The sequence below is a fragment of the Paroedura picta genome, chromosome 1 (genome assembly GCF_049243985.1).
Source record: "Paroedura picta isolate Pp20150507F chromosome 1, Ppicta_v3.0, whole genome shotgun sequence".
NCBI lineage: Eukaryota > Metazoa > Chordata > Lepidosauria > Squamata > Gekkonidae > Paroedura > Paroedura picta.
In genome coordinates, this window is record NC_135369.1 from 52,194,913 (window position 1) to 52,212,094 (window position 17,182).

Consider the following 17,182-nt stretch of genomic DNA (forward strand, 5'->3'; position numbering starts at 1 on the left):
TAGTGTTTAAAGCAAAGGTAGTCAACCTGTGGTCCTCCAGATGTCCATGGACTACAATCCCCATGAGCCCGTGCCAGTGTTTGCTGGTAGGGGCTCATGGGAATTGTAGTCCATGAACATCTGGAGGACCACTGGTTGACTACTCCTGCTTTAAAGAATATTTCCAAAGTCCTTATACAAATATTACTAATCAAAATCCTTTGTTTAAAAAATAGTTTTTAAAGGGAAAGGGGCTTTTCAGGAGCATGAACACAACAGTTCATTGGCTGTTCTGTTTGATTGACGGCCAGGGGCGGGAAGAAGTGCGGAAAAATATTGCGTCCTTTGTTGCGATTCCGGCGAGACCGGAAACCTGTGGGGAATGAATAGACCGCTACTTGGACTTCAATATTCCACTAGAATTGAAGGTATGCGGAACGACAAAATTCCACTATAAATATAGGGTTTCTGCATACTGCAAACATTTAGCAACATTGGTCGTTGTGCGGAATGGCCTAGTATCACAGTCTAACATGGTCAAGTTTTCTTTTGTGTAAAATTATTGCCTACCAACAAGCCAAAGCAATTGTACAACACAACACTGGGACTTATTTCTGAGTTGCCTGAGCCACTTCTCCATACCTGCGTAACCCTTTCACACCTTACAAATCTAATTACAAACTTAATTGGAGGGTTAACGTGTACAAATATCTCTTTTTGAGAGCCAGCTTGGTGTAGTGGTGCGGACTTCTCATCTGGCGAGCCGGGTTTGAATCTGCGCTCTCCCACATGTAACCAGCTGGGTGACCATGCTCTGACAGAGCAGTGATATCAGGGCTCTCTCAGCCTCACCCACCTCACAGGGTGTCTGTTGTGGGGAGAGGAGAGGGAAGGCGATTGTATGTTGCTTTGAGACTCCTTCGGGTAGAGAAAAGTGGCATATAAGAACAAACTTCTTCTCCCTGTTGTTGAAGGTTAAGACTTAGAACCAGAGGCTAGATAGCAAACTGAAAGAAATGTTGATTCTGTAAACTTAGGCAGATTGTAAGTTGTTAGGCAGGAAGGGTTGTGTCAGTGCTTGACTTTTGTGGCCCTTTCTTGCATGTTCAGGGAAATGCTGATGGTCACTTTGGGGCTAGGTGGCAAATTTCCACCATGCCAGTAGGTGGGCAGATAGTTGTGAGGTTCCGGTATTATCCGGGGGGGGGGGGTGGACTAGGTGACCCTGGAGGTTCCTTCGAACTCCATGAGTCTATAATCTTTGCCTGCTTTATATCTGAAAAGGGCCAAATATACACTACTAGGTTTACATGGAGCAATAAATAATTTCTATTTAGGTGTAAATATTTTTAGAATATAAACAAGATTGGAAGTTCACTCCATTCTTCTCCAAGACACAGAAAATATCAAACATATTAACAGGGGCAGAAAGTATGAACAGTTCTTGCAGAGCTAATTATTCTTAAGTGGCCTTAATACAATCTATAAGATTAACCTTCACGTATTCCTCTGCCCTGAATATCTTAATACCGGACAATGGTTGCTTCCTGGTGCATGTCCTGTTTAGTTGGAGCTAGCTGAATACAGCTATATCAAGCTCCTCAAGGTAAGGGTAACCTTCATTAAACTAGTTTGCAAATAAACATTTTTAAAGTATTTCAGCAAAACTCAGAACTAATAAACTTTATTACAGACTATTTCATATTAACTCTAATGTTGAATTTAATGACATTTTAAAAAGAGAACATGATTTGCAATCCTGATTTGTAAAGAGCTTTAGAGGTTAATTCATTAAGAGATAAGACCAGAGAAAATAGAATGTCACAAGCTAACACATCTTTGTTAAGGCTAATTCCCAGCCAACTTTCCATCACAGAACGTGTCGGGAAATGCAGAGCTCTAGTTTCAAGCTCAAGAACAAGGTTATCTCCCATTGTGTAAAATCAGCTGCACTGAAAAGCATTTGTTTGAAATGTCATAAGATAATACATTTGATCTGTGGCATTAGTCTGATTAGTTATGTACACAAGCCCACATTTCATGAAATCAACATGCATTATGAACCAGCTCAAGGAAACCTCAGGGCATGCCTATATCATTCTAAGATGCACTATTTCAATACTTCCAGCCCCTTCTACTATACATTCAGCTTGCATTGGGTTTCTGCAAATCGTGGAAGTAAGAAAGTCATTTGAAAAGCACATACAGGATTGTCAGCATTTTGAGAAGACATTTGACAAACTGTGTTTCATTACGGTGTACTAAGTGGTTAGCCCTGACCTGGATAGCCAGGTTAGGCTAATCTTATCAGATCATGGAAGCTAAGCAGGGTCAGCCCTGGTCAGGGTGGTGACTCAAAGGCTTGCAATGGTGAGCTACCTCTGAACTTCTCTTGCCTTCAAAACCATATAGGAGTATCCATAAGGTGGCTGCGATGATGGCCAAAAAAGCTCCACAGAAGGGCTGTCAAATCACTCTGAATTTACAGCAACCCTATGAATTAATTACCTCAAAATATCTTATCATTAACAACCTTGCTTGCATCTTACCAACTGAGGGCCTTGGCTTCCTAGACTGAGTCAATGCATCGCATGTTGGGTCAAGCTTGTGAAAAGCTCCTACATCTGATACTTGAGAGTAAAATTACTTTCTCCCTTCCTTCTATCCATAGCCCCTTGAATTCAGTACTGCTCCATGGAATCCCTTGACCATGTGCAGCAATTTTTGAAGACGCTCATGGGGCTGCAGTAGAAAGGAGTACCCAGAAATCTCTGGTGTGCATATGGAATGCCAGATCTGAATCCAAAATATCCACTATAACAGCATCAGAGGTTGTAAGATCAAGGGGGACAGGTGGTAGGCAGAAATGGCTGAAATGTGTTTGCTTCGTTAGCTCATTAATAACATTCTTTTTGTTTTTGTTTGCTCCAGTTTTCAAATTATGACTATGAATTGGACCCCTTTGCTTGTAATTTTTCACCTTCTTTCTAGGTTTCCCTCACTGGCTAACTTCTACATCTGTTTCTCTGCTGATGTTGGTGGGCCACCCTCACTGCTTTTCATTTTGAATGGGAATCTCTCCCACCCACCCACCCACCCACCCACCCACTCTTCCCTCAGCTCACACTGACACAGTGAAAATAAATGGCAAATTGTCAGGGATAATTTTACAAAGTGTAGAAAATATGCATATTGAAGGCAGTGTCTATGTGGTTGGATTCAGTGATTCGTAGGCACAAGTGTTGTGAATCTTTCCCTTTTTCTCACCAGCAGACCTGACCCTGGAAAAGTTTATTCCCAGAACTACAGATAGGGCTTTTGAGAGCCATCATGGGCCTTCACTCACATGACCTTCATCCAAACCAAGTACCATAAGAAAAAAATTACTTGGCTGGCTTTAGCACATATCTATAATAATAAAAGGATCCATATGTCCATTTCTCTATATGCATCAGACATAACTCATCTTCCACTTAATAAAATCTGGTTTGTGGGCCCAATGATACACTCCTTAAAGCCAGAGGTGATTGGCCATGAGGGGTGTTCTACCAATAAGAAAAAGGCAGTCCAAGGGATCTGTCTGGCAACCCCTTACCAACCCAGACTGTCTTTTTCCTGTTGGTAAAAATACCCCAACCCATACAAAAAGAGGGCTATGTGACTGTGCTGCTCTCCCTCCAACCTTTGCAGGGCTACCTGTGTGAGACTGTATCCTAGTCCCTGAGGTCAATGTTGCAGGTAGCCCCTTCACTGGGGAGGCCAGCCACAGTAGTGATGTCCCAGCTGGGCCACAGGCAGCTGCTCTAGAGGCAGGCCACGGGCAGCCAAGCCCCTCAGCAGAACTCCTACCATGCCATGGCCACACCTTCTGCAGTAGTAAAAACAGCACCTGGTCTCCACCACTCTCAAACAGGCCACTTTCAGGATTCCTGGGCCTCTTCTGCATGATGGATAAGCTGATGAAAACTCACAAAATACATCGTTGTTTTTCTGATCTCTGCACAGAAGAGTTAATTTACTCCACAAAACTGATTTTGCTCTGCATGGTGAACTGCCTCTTAGGTGCTTTAAGCGCTGTTTCTGAAAGATGCTTTTCACGGATTCATTTCTCTCCTGCCTGCAACGAACCAATTAGCCATGCAGAGAAGTTCTTTAGTTATGCAGATTAGTGACTGCATTAGAGAACAAAGCGGAGTTGGCAAAACTACAGGGGGCAGGGATACGAATTGTTTCATGCAGAGAGCATTACAACGTAGTTTTTCAACACACTATATTAAATGCAGAACGATTGTAATATAATAAAGCAGTCTAAACTGGTTGTTTTTTAAACTGTTTTATTTGGCTCCATGCAGAATACCTCCACATTTTGCTTTGCTGTCTGTTGGCCAGTGTATGTGTGTATGCAAGGGCAAGTGAGTCTCCCCCCTCTGCTCCACACCCTGATGGCATGGTAAGGCGCTTAGAAAGGGGTTTTGCCTTCCCCCTCCCATTGTAAGCTTCCTGTATTCCTCTCCCCTCCTCCCAAGGAAGAATACAGAGGTAATTCAGAAAAGGGGGATCCTCAAAATGGATCATCTGGGAATGGATCCTCAAAAGGGAGCAATGCTCAAGAGTCCCCCCTCCCGAGCAGCCATTTTCTCCAGGGGAACTGATTTTTGTACTCGGGCAGTACATCCATGTCATGGAGCTGAGCCAGAGCCCCAGATGTGCGAATTCCCTCCCCTCTGGCCAAACCTCAGCCAGCACTGGGGCAGCCCTAGGAGCAGCCCTATGGGCTGCTGCCTCAGCATGTCTATCAACTGCCTTCCCTTTCACCCACCAGCCTCCCAAAGAGGGACATTGCCCCAGTTTTCTAGAGCCTGATGTTACAAGAGGCCTTATTACTAGTCAGAAAATAAAACCAGGATTCTCAAGATTGGCCACCAGGCTTCAGAATGATTATGGGAATTTCATGGCCCCAAATGAAAGAAACTGGAATATCTTGGCCCAGGTTATCTATAGACACTTAGGCTATTTACAGTGGAAGCCACACTAGGATCTGGTAAACCTGGTTTTGAATCCCCACTTTGCTATGGAAGCTTGCTGGGTGATCTTTGGCCTGTCATACCATACCCTACTTGGCAGGGTTGTTGTGAGGATAAAACAGTAGAGAACAATTCAAGCTGCTTTGGATCCCCCTTGGGGATAAAGGTGGTATAAAAAGTAAATTAATTCTAACTCCTTCATTTGTTACCATTGAAGCAAATTAAATTTATTATCAAGCATGGGTAGAAGGGGAGCATTCATTTACTGCTTTAATAGGTTATGGGGAAATATTAAACCCCCCCCCCCCTTTCTTCATATGTTTGCTCTTTCACTTTATTACATTCTGTCAACCAGGAGGCTCTGAAACTGAAAAAGGAAAAAAGGGGGGGGGGGAGACAAAAATTAGAAGCAGAGATAGACGAATGGCAGATCATAAAAGGAAAAGAGGTGAAAAAAAGTTTTAGAAATCTCAGAAAAGGGTTAAAGAGTTTTGTTGTTTTTTGCTACACTGATAAGGTTGCCTCCCTTGGCAAGATCTGGCTGTGCAGGAGCTGGGTGAAACAGAAGAAAAAAGAAACAATAGACCTTTTAGGATGCTGCATCCTGGCTGGTCTTCTCTTGCTCCAATGTAGGTTTGGCTGGTGGATTTAGCAGGATCTGATCAGCAAATGGTTTCCCTCACCTCATGGTAAACTTCACATAAAGGCTGAACTCTTTGCGGGTGTCTGCCTTCCTTGTGCTCCTAGTGGCTGCAACCAGAACTGCATTCGATTTTTAAAAAACGTATTCCCTGAATACTGCATGACACTGACTCGGACTCTCCAGCTGACCCCAATTTTGTCCCCCCTCACCACTGGCAGCCCAAAACACAGGGCCCACAGAGATTAACAGCCACACAGACTGGAAAACTGCAGTGTAGAAAGCAAATTGATGAAAGCACTCTATTTTCTGTCAGCAGAGTTGTGCTGATGGAAAAGTCAGAAAGAACTATTTCCCCCTCCCTTCACCCTCTCCACTTCAATCTCTCGAGTCACATACCTATGAGTCTATGAATGTCCTGCAGCCCTAGGGGTTGGAAAAAACTACTGAGAGGAAAATGACAGCACCCATCAGCATTTTTGCTAACTTTTCGCTGATATCAGCCCATTGTCATATGCGTGCCCTTCAGAGCTATAAGAACAGTTTACAACTTCAAGATTTTCTCTGCAGCTACCAAGACTAGAATATATATTTAAGTGGTAGTTCATTGTATGAAGAGCCTCTTGTGGCGCGAAGTGGTAAGGCAGTGGACATGCAGTCTGAAAGCTCTGCCCATGATGCTGGGAGTTCGATCCCAGCAGCCGGCTCAAGGTTGACTCAGCCTTCCATCCTTCCGAGGTCGGTAAAATGAGTACCCAGCTTGCTGGGGGGTAAATGGTAATGACTGGGGAAGGCACTGGCAAACCACTCCGCATTGAGTCTGCCATGAACACGCTACAGGGTGTCACCCCAAAGGTCAGAGATGACCCGGTGCTTGCACAGGGGATATCTTTACCTTTACCTCATTGTATGAAGTTATCAACTCATATTCACAGAATAGCATGTTTTTTTTACCTTTGTTTCTGCAAAAATTGAATGTACAGTGTAGTTTTGTTAAAATCCTGATTTTTGAGCTCCAAGTCCAGGTAGAGTTAGTGGACAAAAGATGGACAGTGTTAACTAGAAATTTACATTTTTATAGTAGAACTGCAAAGGTTGCAAAATTCAGGCTATCTCTCAAGAATTAACTAGCAACTGAAAATTATTCACAAACTTTTCCTTAAAAGTGAGCAAGATTTAGCTGTTAATTGAATGTCAACACCTAAAGCATTTATTTTTATATTTTTATACATATGATACATCTCAATTTTTACAAGTTGTCCACATATATGAAACTTATAGCCAATGCAGGTAAATTTCCTGATACTGAAAGCTTGTTATATAAACATTTCTACAATGAACATAAATACATGCTAAAAAAAAGTCAGAAGAAAATGAGTTGTTGAAGAATGAGCAACCTCACAGAAAACCAGGATAAATTATGTATTTTCCTATGTCATAATTATAGTTCTATCAACCCATCTGACGTCCATCTTAGACTATAGTACTGGGGGATGCCTTATTTCTCTCCGTAGATTTTAATTTACAGAGAAACTCAGTGCAATGGCAGCAGATCCTATTTTGCTATGTTTGAAATATCTATACACCCCAAGAGAAAAATGTAATGCATTGCCTCAAAATTCCAAAAAGAACTCATGTTGGAGCAGAACTAGTGTATTAAGTATAACATGCACAGCAAATAGTCTTATCTACAACTTAGTCAAACAAAGAAAAATGAAAACTGATTGTTTTTCCTGCCAATTACACAACATCAAGAGCAAAAAAGAGGGGGGGGGGAAGAGAGAGTGAGGCTCAAGCATTACTAATACATCTAAGGAAGACAAATAAGTCTTACCAAAACCTGCCCTAAGACAAGGAAGCCAAACAGGTCTAGCTTTATATTTGTGTCTGATGTATTGAACCAGTATAAAACTGTGAACTCTACTGGATGTGCTACATTTGTATTAATCCAGATTTACAACTGCAAGTATGTTTGTTCAAGGCATGGCTTCTTGATATTAAAGATGAAATCCAAGAAGAAATATAGGTTAGAATTAACGAAGGTTATAATTATGCAAAATAGACGCAGTAGTAATTTGCTGGGCGTATTAAAAAAAATATTTAGAAGGATGGAGGATATGAAAGTTCTCCAAAAACTACAATATGCCTTTTTTTATATAGTTTTCTTGGATGCCCCGTGTATTCCTAGAAAATTCACTGTCTTCAGGCACCCACATGGCAAGTGCAAAATCCATGTAGTTATTTTCAACATACTTAAAAATATACTATAGACAAACCTCTTTACAGAATGTCAGTCAAGTGCAACTTTATATAGTTGATGACGCAACTGAAGAAAACTTATAGGTGAAAAATTGTACCACTGGAACATTGCAAATACAAAAAAGGAGGATCCATGGCTTTCACTTTGCATCCTGCGTTTTTACCTTGAGAACTAAAAAAAAGCAACACAGATTCTGAACCTTAAAAACTGGAAGTCAACAAAAGTCTCTCATTCTCTGCCTCTTCAATTTGACATCAGATCAAGTTCTTCTAATGGGTGATATCATCATCATCTAAGCAAAATGTCAGCCTTTTAAACATCAGACTACCAATCACAGCATAGAAAACAAGAGGGGTTTGCCCACTATTTCAATATCACAATCCACACACTATTTCTAAGAGCACAAGACTTTGAAAAGATCTTTAAATTAATCCTCCTTATTGTTAGTATTTGCTCTTCAAGTAAGAAGAAATACAAAGGCAAAAGAGAGTTTTGCACCATTGCAGATTCCAAAGTAATTTTAGATTCAATGAGTGTTCATATCCACTCATAGGTAATCCATTGCTACATTTTTGCACCTTTATTTCATTTCATTACAAGTATAGAACAGCTAAAATGCAAAATGGCTCAGATTACTACAAAAGGGCAAACACATCACTTCAGCATTGTGCTCAGTCCAGATGCCATTTTAGCAGTTTTACCTCCTCTCCTCTTAGCTACAAGACAAAAATTGAACCAGATCCAAGATGGCAGCCCCTTTTGTACCAGAAATGTAAATTCACCAGCCCAAGTTATTGAAATCAATAATTATTGTATGAAGGAAGCACAGGGCAAATAATACTATTGATCAAATTCAAATCTGCTACACAGAAAGAGGTTTAGATGGTTATGGTAACCAGGAAATTTACAAAATAAACGTGGAAAAGTTAATAAAAGAACTAGAATCTTCTCTTTATTTTAGTCCTCCCTCATTCCTCCTCCTTCTTGATAAATTTTGCTGGAATATGAAAGAATAATCATGAAGTTCCAGTCTTCAAAAAACAACTAGTTATAAATGCTGCCAGTCGATGCCTACTAAAGTTTGGTTTGCTTCTTGTGCGTGTCCTATTTCCTCTGTAATACTGTGCTGCTGCCAGAGTTTTTGGATCTTTTTAAATCGTTCTCTGCACAGATGCAAAGGATTCCCCCGTCTGAAAGAAACGGGAAATGTCAAAATATTAGCAGTGAAGACTATCAGCATTCCAGAAGTTTGTTGCCATACATGCAAACAGAAGTAGTTGAGCTAACTGGGTCACAAACACTAGCACTTATGCTGAGAGCACAGAGGCCAGCAATGCATACAATGAATCAGGTAGTCTTCAGTTCAAACTCTTCCATGAGCTCAGTGGCAGCATTAGGCTCCTGATTGTCTCCTGGTATAGCTGAACCCAAATAAAAGCCCCCCCCCAAAAAAAAAAAATTCAACTTTTCTTCAGGGATATTCAGCTATACCAATCAGCTGTGGCAGTGAGAGCTAAAAGCACCATCCACCTAGGCTGGAGCTGGCTCCTTTTGCAGCTCAGCTTAAACAAGCCAGGTCCATATTCAGTGTGGAGAGACCTCCCTGCCACACACAGATCATGGGGACAGCTTCTGCAGAAGAGGCCAAGGGCTGACTGGCTTTTTCTTTAATTGTTCGTTTCTTCTCTATTTCCCACTTCCTCTATTGGACTAAAAAACCCCCGAACAAATAGGATATCTGAAATTTTGGGGGAAATAGTCCGAAACTGGGGAAAAAAATCCTTATACATGCTTACTATGTGAACCATCACCAAATGGAGCCAGCAGAGGTTGCTATGTCCTCAAACTGGGCTGGCTCCCTTTCCCCTTCAAATATACTACCCATCAGCAGCTCATTCTGCAGCTTAGGTAAGGGATGAGCCTCCCCAGATGCTGTTACCCTTAACATAATATTTCAGGGTCACAAAAGAGGAACAAAACCTGCCCAGGTTAGAGATACCACGAAGCTGGCACTGTAGTGAAATAAAAAGGAATCTGCAAGCACCTGCAGCTCCCATGGTCCTTCCATTTAATTGTTATCACTTCCATGTGTGCCCTGAGCAACACCTCTGAAACGTCACAGTGCAAATCCAACCTGCTGAGTACAGAAAAGGTTCGCCGAAAAAGCTATTCCGAAACGGGATCAAGCTTTGTCCTGACAGTGAACGACACATCACATAATCTTGGCCATAGCAATCAGTACTAGTTCCAGCTTTCTATACATTTCTACACATACTTAGCAAAAAAATGGCAATTCTGAACATCCTTAGTGCCTATTTACTAAAATTACTTCAGAAAATTGTTTTCTGCACGTAGTCATATAGGGCTAAAACAGAATACTGGAAAACCTACCTGAGACCCTGATCTGTCTCTCCATAGTCATCGAGATAAGGCGGAGCATAGAAGCAGCCCTTTGTTTTTCCAGCTAGGAATAGCACTTGACACTCCCGTACTCTGAAGAAAAACACACAGAAGACACTGGTCAAAGAGTGCTGGAGTCCCACGTTCAAATGTCTGCCAAAATAGAAAATTCCCTGAGTGGCTTTGGCACTGTTGCCACCTCTTGACTTAACCTACGACACAGTGCTATTGTGAGAAATAAAAGGCGGGAGGGCACGGAAGCTATCCTGAGCACCACGGAAGAAGGATGGGAAAATGTTTAAAACATTCTTTTAAATCAAGCCATTTCTGGAGAGCTGTAATCATCACCAAAGAGCATACAGAGTCAAAGTCATCTTTGTGCCGCCTTATCCACAGGTGGCTGCAGAAGATTAGTGGGAAAAAAAACTTTTAAAAGAACTGTAGCATTTACACTCTTTCTAAAATGTGACCACCAAATTCAGCCTGGCTTACCTGAGAAAAATTCCCACTCCAGAGCCACAAGTATATGTATGTGCAGTACAAGCGCCTACATCTTCTCCTTCTAACTCAGTCTGACAGCAGTAACTTTGAGAACACAGCATGGTCCCACACACAAGGCACAATGTTGGTGCTCTGCTTTTATCGCCACCTGACTTTGGACATCTGTGGAAACCAAAGAAACAAATCTAGTCAAGATACTGAAATATTCACTAACATGCTATATATTATCTTATAAAAATATCAAACCACTAAACATTTATGGGTTGGATTCCAGACTGTTTTCTGTTGATACAAGATACAAAAGTCACCCCTTTCTATCATCCCTCCTGCTGCAGTCCATTGATCTCCCCAAAAGACTGCTCCCAGGAAAGGCAAACTGGGAGCCTGCATCAAGAAGAGCAAATTGGTAGAGATTACATCCTGTTAGTGGCAAATTTAGTCTAGATCCCACAATATGAAATTTCTTTTGGTCAAACATATGAGTTTCACAACACTGGGTTCAGCAAGCCCAGGGAGCAGCAGATTTCCGAAGTCTCAACCAGGGACTGAAGTCCTTAACTGGAGGCATCAGAGACTGAACCAAGCCTTTTACTTATCTATTTTCACAGAATCACAGAATCATAGAGTTGGAAGGGGCCATACAGGCCATCTAGTCCAACCCCCTGCTCAACGCAGGATCAGCCCAAAGCATCCTAAAGCATCCAAGAAAACTGTGTATCCAACCTTTGCTTGAAGACTGCCAGTGAGGGGGAGCTCACCACCTCCTTAGGCAGCCTATTCCACTGCTGAAGCACTCTGACTGTGAAAATTTTTTCCCTGATATCTAGCCTATATCATTGTACTTGTAGTTTAAACCCATTACTGCACGTCCTTTCCTCTGAAGCCAACGGAAACAACATCCTGCCCTCCTCCAAGTGACAACCTTTCAAATACTTAAAGAGGGCTATCATGTCCCCTCTCAACCTCCTTTTCTCCAGGCTGAACATTCCCTATCTTCATAGGGCTTGGTCCCTTGGCCCCAGATCATCCTCGTCGCTCTCCTCTGTACCCTTTCAATTTTATCTACGTCCTTCTTGAAGTGAGGCCTCCAGAACTGCACACAGTACTCCAGGTGTGGTCTGACTAGTGCCGTATACAGTGGGACTATGACATCTTGTGATTTTGATGTGAAGTATTTTACTGTACTTAATATATCTTATTGTGTTTTATGGGTTTTTTATTGTTTATAAACCACTGTGAGCTGGCTAGCCTGGAAGCAGCAGTTAAATTGAATTATTATTATTAATATTAATAATTTGGGATTTGGGACCTAAAGTAAACATTATCAGGACCTCCTCTCCACCCGCCAGTAGTGGGAGGGGGGAAGTTGAGGTGCCGATCTTGCCATGCTGGTAATCCTGGTAATGTTATTATTGTCTTTTAATGGGGTTTTAACAGGGATTTTAGGATGCTGTAACCCGCCATGAGCCGCAAGGGAGTGGCAGGGAATAAATCTAATACTAATACTAATACTAATACTAATAATAATTATTATTATTATACAACTACATGACCTTCAACCAAGTGAAAGCCTAGATTCAAAATTATTTCAGAAATTTCATAACAGAATGCTCAAGACTTACGAAAAATTAGATGCTTGATTAATGAGGCAGCTGTAGTCATCAGGAAGATCTATTAATTTGTTAGATTCTCGAGGGTAACTAAAATGGAAAAAAATGTAGATTGACAAAATATCCCAAAGTGGCATCATGTGTGTATGAAAAAATCACAATGTAATATTCTGGGTGAACAGATCATTAACAGGCGAAACAGCATAATCAAACATCATTACTGGATCTATCTGCACACACAAGATTATGTAGGGATGGAATTTCCCAATACTTGAGAAGTTTCCTATGTTTGATGGCCAAATTACTGCAGCATTCCTGCAGACTGTGGAATAGCACACTCTACATTTTGGCAAGAAATTTTGAGCCTCAAAATAAAACCTTAATGCCTACTGCAGGGAGAGTGACAAAAGGAATGAGTATATATTTGATGGGAAATGACACTTGAAAATATTGGAGCGATGTGGCCATGAACCTTGTGATAGCTTTAAAAAAATTGCTGTAGTTAAAACAATGTATGATAAAATAATATATGATAACTGCATATTTTCAAGGAAGTGCGTTTCTAGTCAGCAGTCTTTATGTACCTCAAGTTGCTGAGTTGTAGCATGGGATAAGATTGACTTGCCAATGACCTTTTCTGACCATATCCCCACCTTGCCAGTATATACAGTATCAGACCCTTCATTCTAACCTTTGAAATTCCCCTAAGGGGTTTAACAAGGAACATCCAACTGACTTCATTAGCTACCATCAGGGATAAGAGAGGGCAGGTGAGCTAGCTCCACAATGTAATGGCCCCTTATGAATGAGGGCCAACAGCTCACAGCCACAAAGGCATACTACAACATTTGAATGACCAAGGAAGTAAACTGCAGGGACAGCAGTTTTTCCTATTGAAAATCCACAGGTAGAGCAAAATAAACAACTGACTTTCAGACGAATAAAAAGTAGATCCTCAGTTTAAACTCTAGTGCTTATCTTTAGCATGCACACTTGGAAAAAAGTCCCCACAAAGATAATAGTATTGCCGCACAAATGTGTTCAGGATCAGAATACAATTTCTTCTGAATGCGTTGTCCTGTGAATCTTTTCCAGAAGGCAAAGATTGTCAATTAAGAGATGCTCGCTTACCTTATGGCTTGTCTCTGACCTTGCAAGTATCTTTTAACTTCATCATTATTACACCAGCTTCAATAGAAGAGGGAGGGAGGGGAGATTTCAGCAACCAATCAAATAATACTTGATTCATCATAGTTCAGTTACTGCCCCCACTGTGTGGCTTACTCCAACATTCCAACCTGGCATTTGGGGAAAATCCACCTGCCTATGATGTATTGAATCACAACACCATAATAAAAAGCTTGCAGTAGTTATTGAATGAACACTTAGCTGCATATGGCAATAAGATTGGGTGTTTCGACGTCCAAGGCACCTGTTCCCGCACGAAGCAGCCAGTGCCGCGCCGTGGGAGGGGGGGATGAGAGATGTTGAAGACAGCGCGCCAACTGGCGTACACACGCAGGCACAGAGCTCTGCACTTGTGTATGTGTGCCAGCTGGCGTGCCAGCACCTCCCCCCGTGCTGTGGTGCTGGCTGCTTCGGGCATGAATGGCTGCTTCAGACGCTGAAGCACCAACCCTATATGGCAATTTCTCCAGTAAACAAGATTACTCCAGAATGTTGCGTCTAGGAGCCACCACCCCTTCCTTTATCCAATTATTTCCCACACTTGTTGACTCTCAGTAGTGAGATACTGCAGCCCATGTTTGTGGGGCAATGACCCCTGGGTCAACCTGCTCAATAAAACAGGTATGGACACTGCACTACACATGTCCAGTGGTCTTCTAGCACAATGGCTCATTACTACCACAGGCATGCATTGCTAGAATTTCTCCCATTCTCACACTATCCAATGTTTACACTGATTTAGTTCATGCATATTTAAACTGGAATAATGACTGTGGTTCCTACCTTTCCACTAACGTATTTGTAGCTTTACTGCTCTCTTGAAAAAGGCAAATGAGGTTGTTTGGCAAGGAGAGATAGCTACACAAGTGCTCAAACTGGCTTCCACCACTTACTGCAAAAATAAGTCAACACGTAAGAGATTATTATTATCACTATTACAATATATAAAAAGAGTATGTTCCAATCTCATAAAGTGGATAGCAACAGCTCCTAGACTATAAAACAGGATATTATAGGAAATTAATTTTTTAAAACATGTGCCTACATTCTATAAGAGGCTAGCAGAATCAGTCAAACACAGCTAAGGGAAAAAAAGTTTTGTATTATATTTATCTATAAGCAAGCTTCTTGACCAGTACTGATGAATGTTTATACATCTACAAATACAATATTTTAAATTACTCCAGAATTACTGGTGCTAACCATTACATTTTCTGTAAAAGTACACTGCATCCACTTTGATTTCTCTGCTAAATAAGGAAGTTTTAATACACATTATAGCAAATAGGGTTGGGTGCTTCGGCGGCCGAAGCACCCAACCCTAATAGTAACTAACTCTCCTCTGTGACATTAGAAGTGGTAACTGCTTTGTGGTGGATTCAGTTAATAATACCTTGTAATTCTGGTGGCACAGGAACTCCATTTAAATAGTGGAAGAACATAGCAGAGCACCTCAGGAAAGGCAGGATCCCAGCTTTTATACTTCTCCACAGATGCCATCCAGAGGAAATTTCTTTCAAGGCACTAAAAATACACATCCATTATACAAAACTCTACAAGAACACCAAAACATTTCACTTCTATTTGGTATCACTCATCAAGAAAGTGCGCAAGCAAGATACGAAAATTCCTCTTTTAAAAATCGCTTTTCTGAAGGATTTCTTACAGCACAAATAGTTCCTCCTCTGCCTTATCTACCCTTTAACAAAATGTACTGCTTTTAAAAATCTGAATAGACATGCTGATAACAGACATGCTGATAAGTTATATAGCAATCATCTCCTTCCCCTATGAAAAGAACCAACATTTCATGAAGATGAAAGGATATTCTTAGTAGCAGAATCATAGAATAATAGAGTTGGAAGGGACCTCATGGGTCATCTAGTCCATCTCCTGCACTATGCAGGACACTCACATCCCAATCGCTCATCTACTGTAACCTGCCACCCCTTTGCCTTCACAGAATCAGCCTCTCCATCAGATGGCTATCTAGCCTCTGTTTAAAAATTTCTAGCCTCTGTTTAAAACAACTTAAAGAAGTTGTTTTTATATCCCGCCTTCCACTACCCAAAGCAGTCTCAAAGCAGCTTACAATTGCCTTCCTGTCATCTCCCCCCAACAGACAGCCTGTGAGGTAAGTGAGGCTGAGAGAGGTCTGGCAGGACTTCTTGGTCAAAACAGCACTATCAGGGCTGTGACGAGCCCAAGGACACCCAGCTGGCTGCATGTGGAGGAATAGGGAATCAAACTGGCTTGCCAAATTAGAAGCCACTGCTCTTAACCACTACACCACGTGGGCCCCACAAGAAATTTTGGCTCTATAAAATTTTTTATTTTTGTAATTGCAATACAAAATTGAATTGCAGTGTTGGGCTCTCCTTTTTTTTTGTAAAATCAAGCACCAAGATAAGAAAAGTAGAAAAGCAGCTCTATGGGAAAATGTGAATTAGTTTTGCATTGTATCACCTTGTACAACTCAAAGTCTGGATTACCACAGATGGCTACTAGAGACTAGGATTCTCCTGCATGATTCCCTGGTGATCTTTGTGGCCAAGACTGCCTTTTACCAATTATGTCTAGTTTCCTAACTGAGTTGTCCATTAGGAGATGGGGACTTGGCTACTGATATACACGCCTTGGTACCTTCTAGACTGGATCACTGTTAAGGCCACATTGAATAGTGCATAGTAATATAGCAGCCAGATTACTAAATGAAGCTGACAACAGACACTACCCCTGTTTTCACACACAATTCAAATGTTTGGTTTTGTTGTGTCTGGGACCAGAATACCCCAAACCTCTACCATGTTCATATAAGTCTGTTCCTGTGCTCCAAGATGGTCAGAGGAGAGCCTCCCCACTTCAGAGCTCAAGAAATCAATTTATTTATTTTCTTCATGGAACAAGCTTGTGAAAGGGATCACAGGATGAAAAAGTCATATCAGAATCTAGCCTTTTACCTTCCAGCATACTGGCCAAGACATTTATACAGAACAAGCACAGCCTCTTCTTCACCAGAAGGGTTTTCTTGGTCCATGCCATTTTCTTCTGGAGAAAAAAAATCAAACATCAAAATAACACTTCTAACATTAAATTAAATGTAGACAATAAAACTGGTAAATGCTGCACAGCTTCAGGTGGTAACAGTATTACTGGAGGAATTTCGTATTCTTACAAAGAACACAAGCTCCACTATACACACACAATCAAGTCCAAACTAATACCATCAAAATCTTCACTTCCCACAAGTGCTCATATCAATTTTGTATTAGCTATCAGCCTGTCTCAAGGACGCTAAGTGAAGGTAAATGGAAATAGACCCTCCACGCCTTTACTACAGCTAAAGGACTCATATCACCACACTGAAAAGACAGAAGCCTTCCTCCAGTAAATCAATGGATTAAGAACCTTACAACTATCAACAACAATGGATTGAGAACCTTACAACACAGGGCATATAGACGGCAATTGTGTAGAGACTGATTTTTAGATATTTGGAAATCATTTCTAGACAGTTATGTGTAGATTTGCCACCAGTTAAAATTTTCTCTTGTATTTTTTTGAGTCTTTTAAAAAAAAC

The 17,182-nt window shown here is 41.2% G+C and overlaps 1 protein-coding gene across 4 annotated transcripts in view; it reads right to left on the reverse strand.

Moving 5' to 3' along the window:
• Positions 1-6,830: 6,830 nt before the first annotated feature.
• Positions 6,831-17,182, reverse strand: part of UBR2 (ubiquitin protein ligase E3 component n-recognin 2) — a 70,421-nt gene continuing 60,069 nt past the window's right edge. For all 4 annotated transcript variants that reach the window (XM_077338005.1, XM_077338014.1, XM_077338034.1 and 1 more), the window contains exons 40-47: positions 16,563-16,650; positions 14,996-15,126; positions 14,386-14,494; positions 13,546-13,602; positions 12,427-12,504; positions 10,796-10,966; positions 10,295-10,396; positions 6,831-9,093 (exon numbers count right to left, since the gene is read on the reverse strand). In XM_077338005.1, coding sequence (XP_077194120.1) covers positions 8,952-9,093; positions 10,295-10,396; positions 10,796-10,966; positions 12,427-12,504; positions 13,546-13,602; positions 14,386-14,494; positions 14,996-15,126; positions 16,563-16,650 — 878 coding nt within the window. In that variant the 3' untranslated portion in view covers positions 6,831-8,951. The remainder of the gene's footprint in view (positions 9,094-10,294; positions 10,397-10,795; positions 10,967-12,426; positions 12,505-13,545; positions 13,603-14,385; positions 14,495-14,995; positions 15,127-16,562; positions 16,651-17,182) is intronic.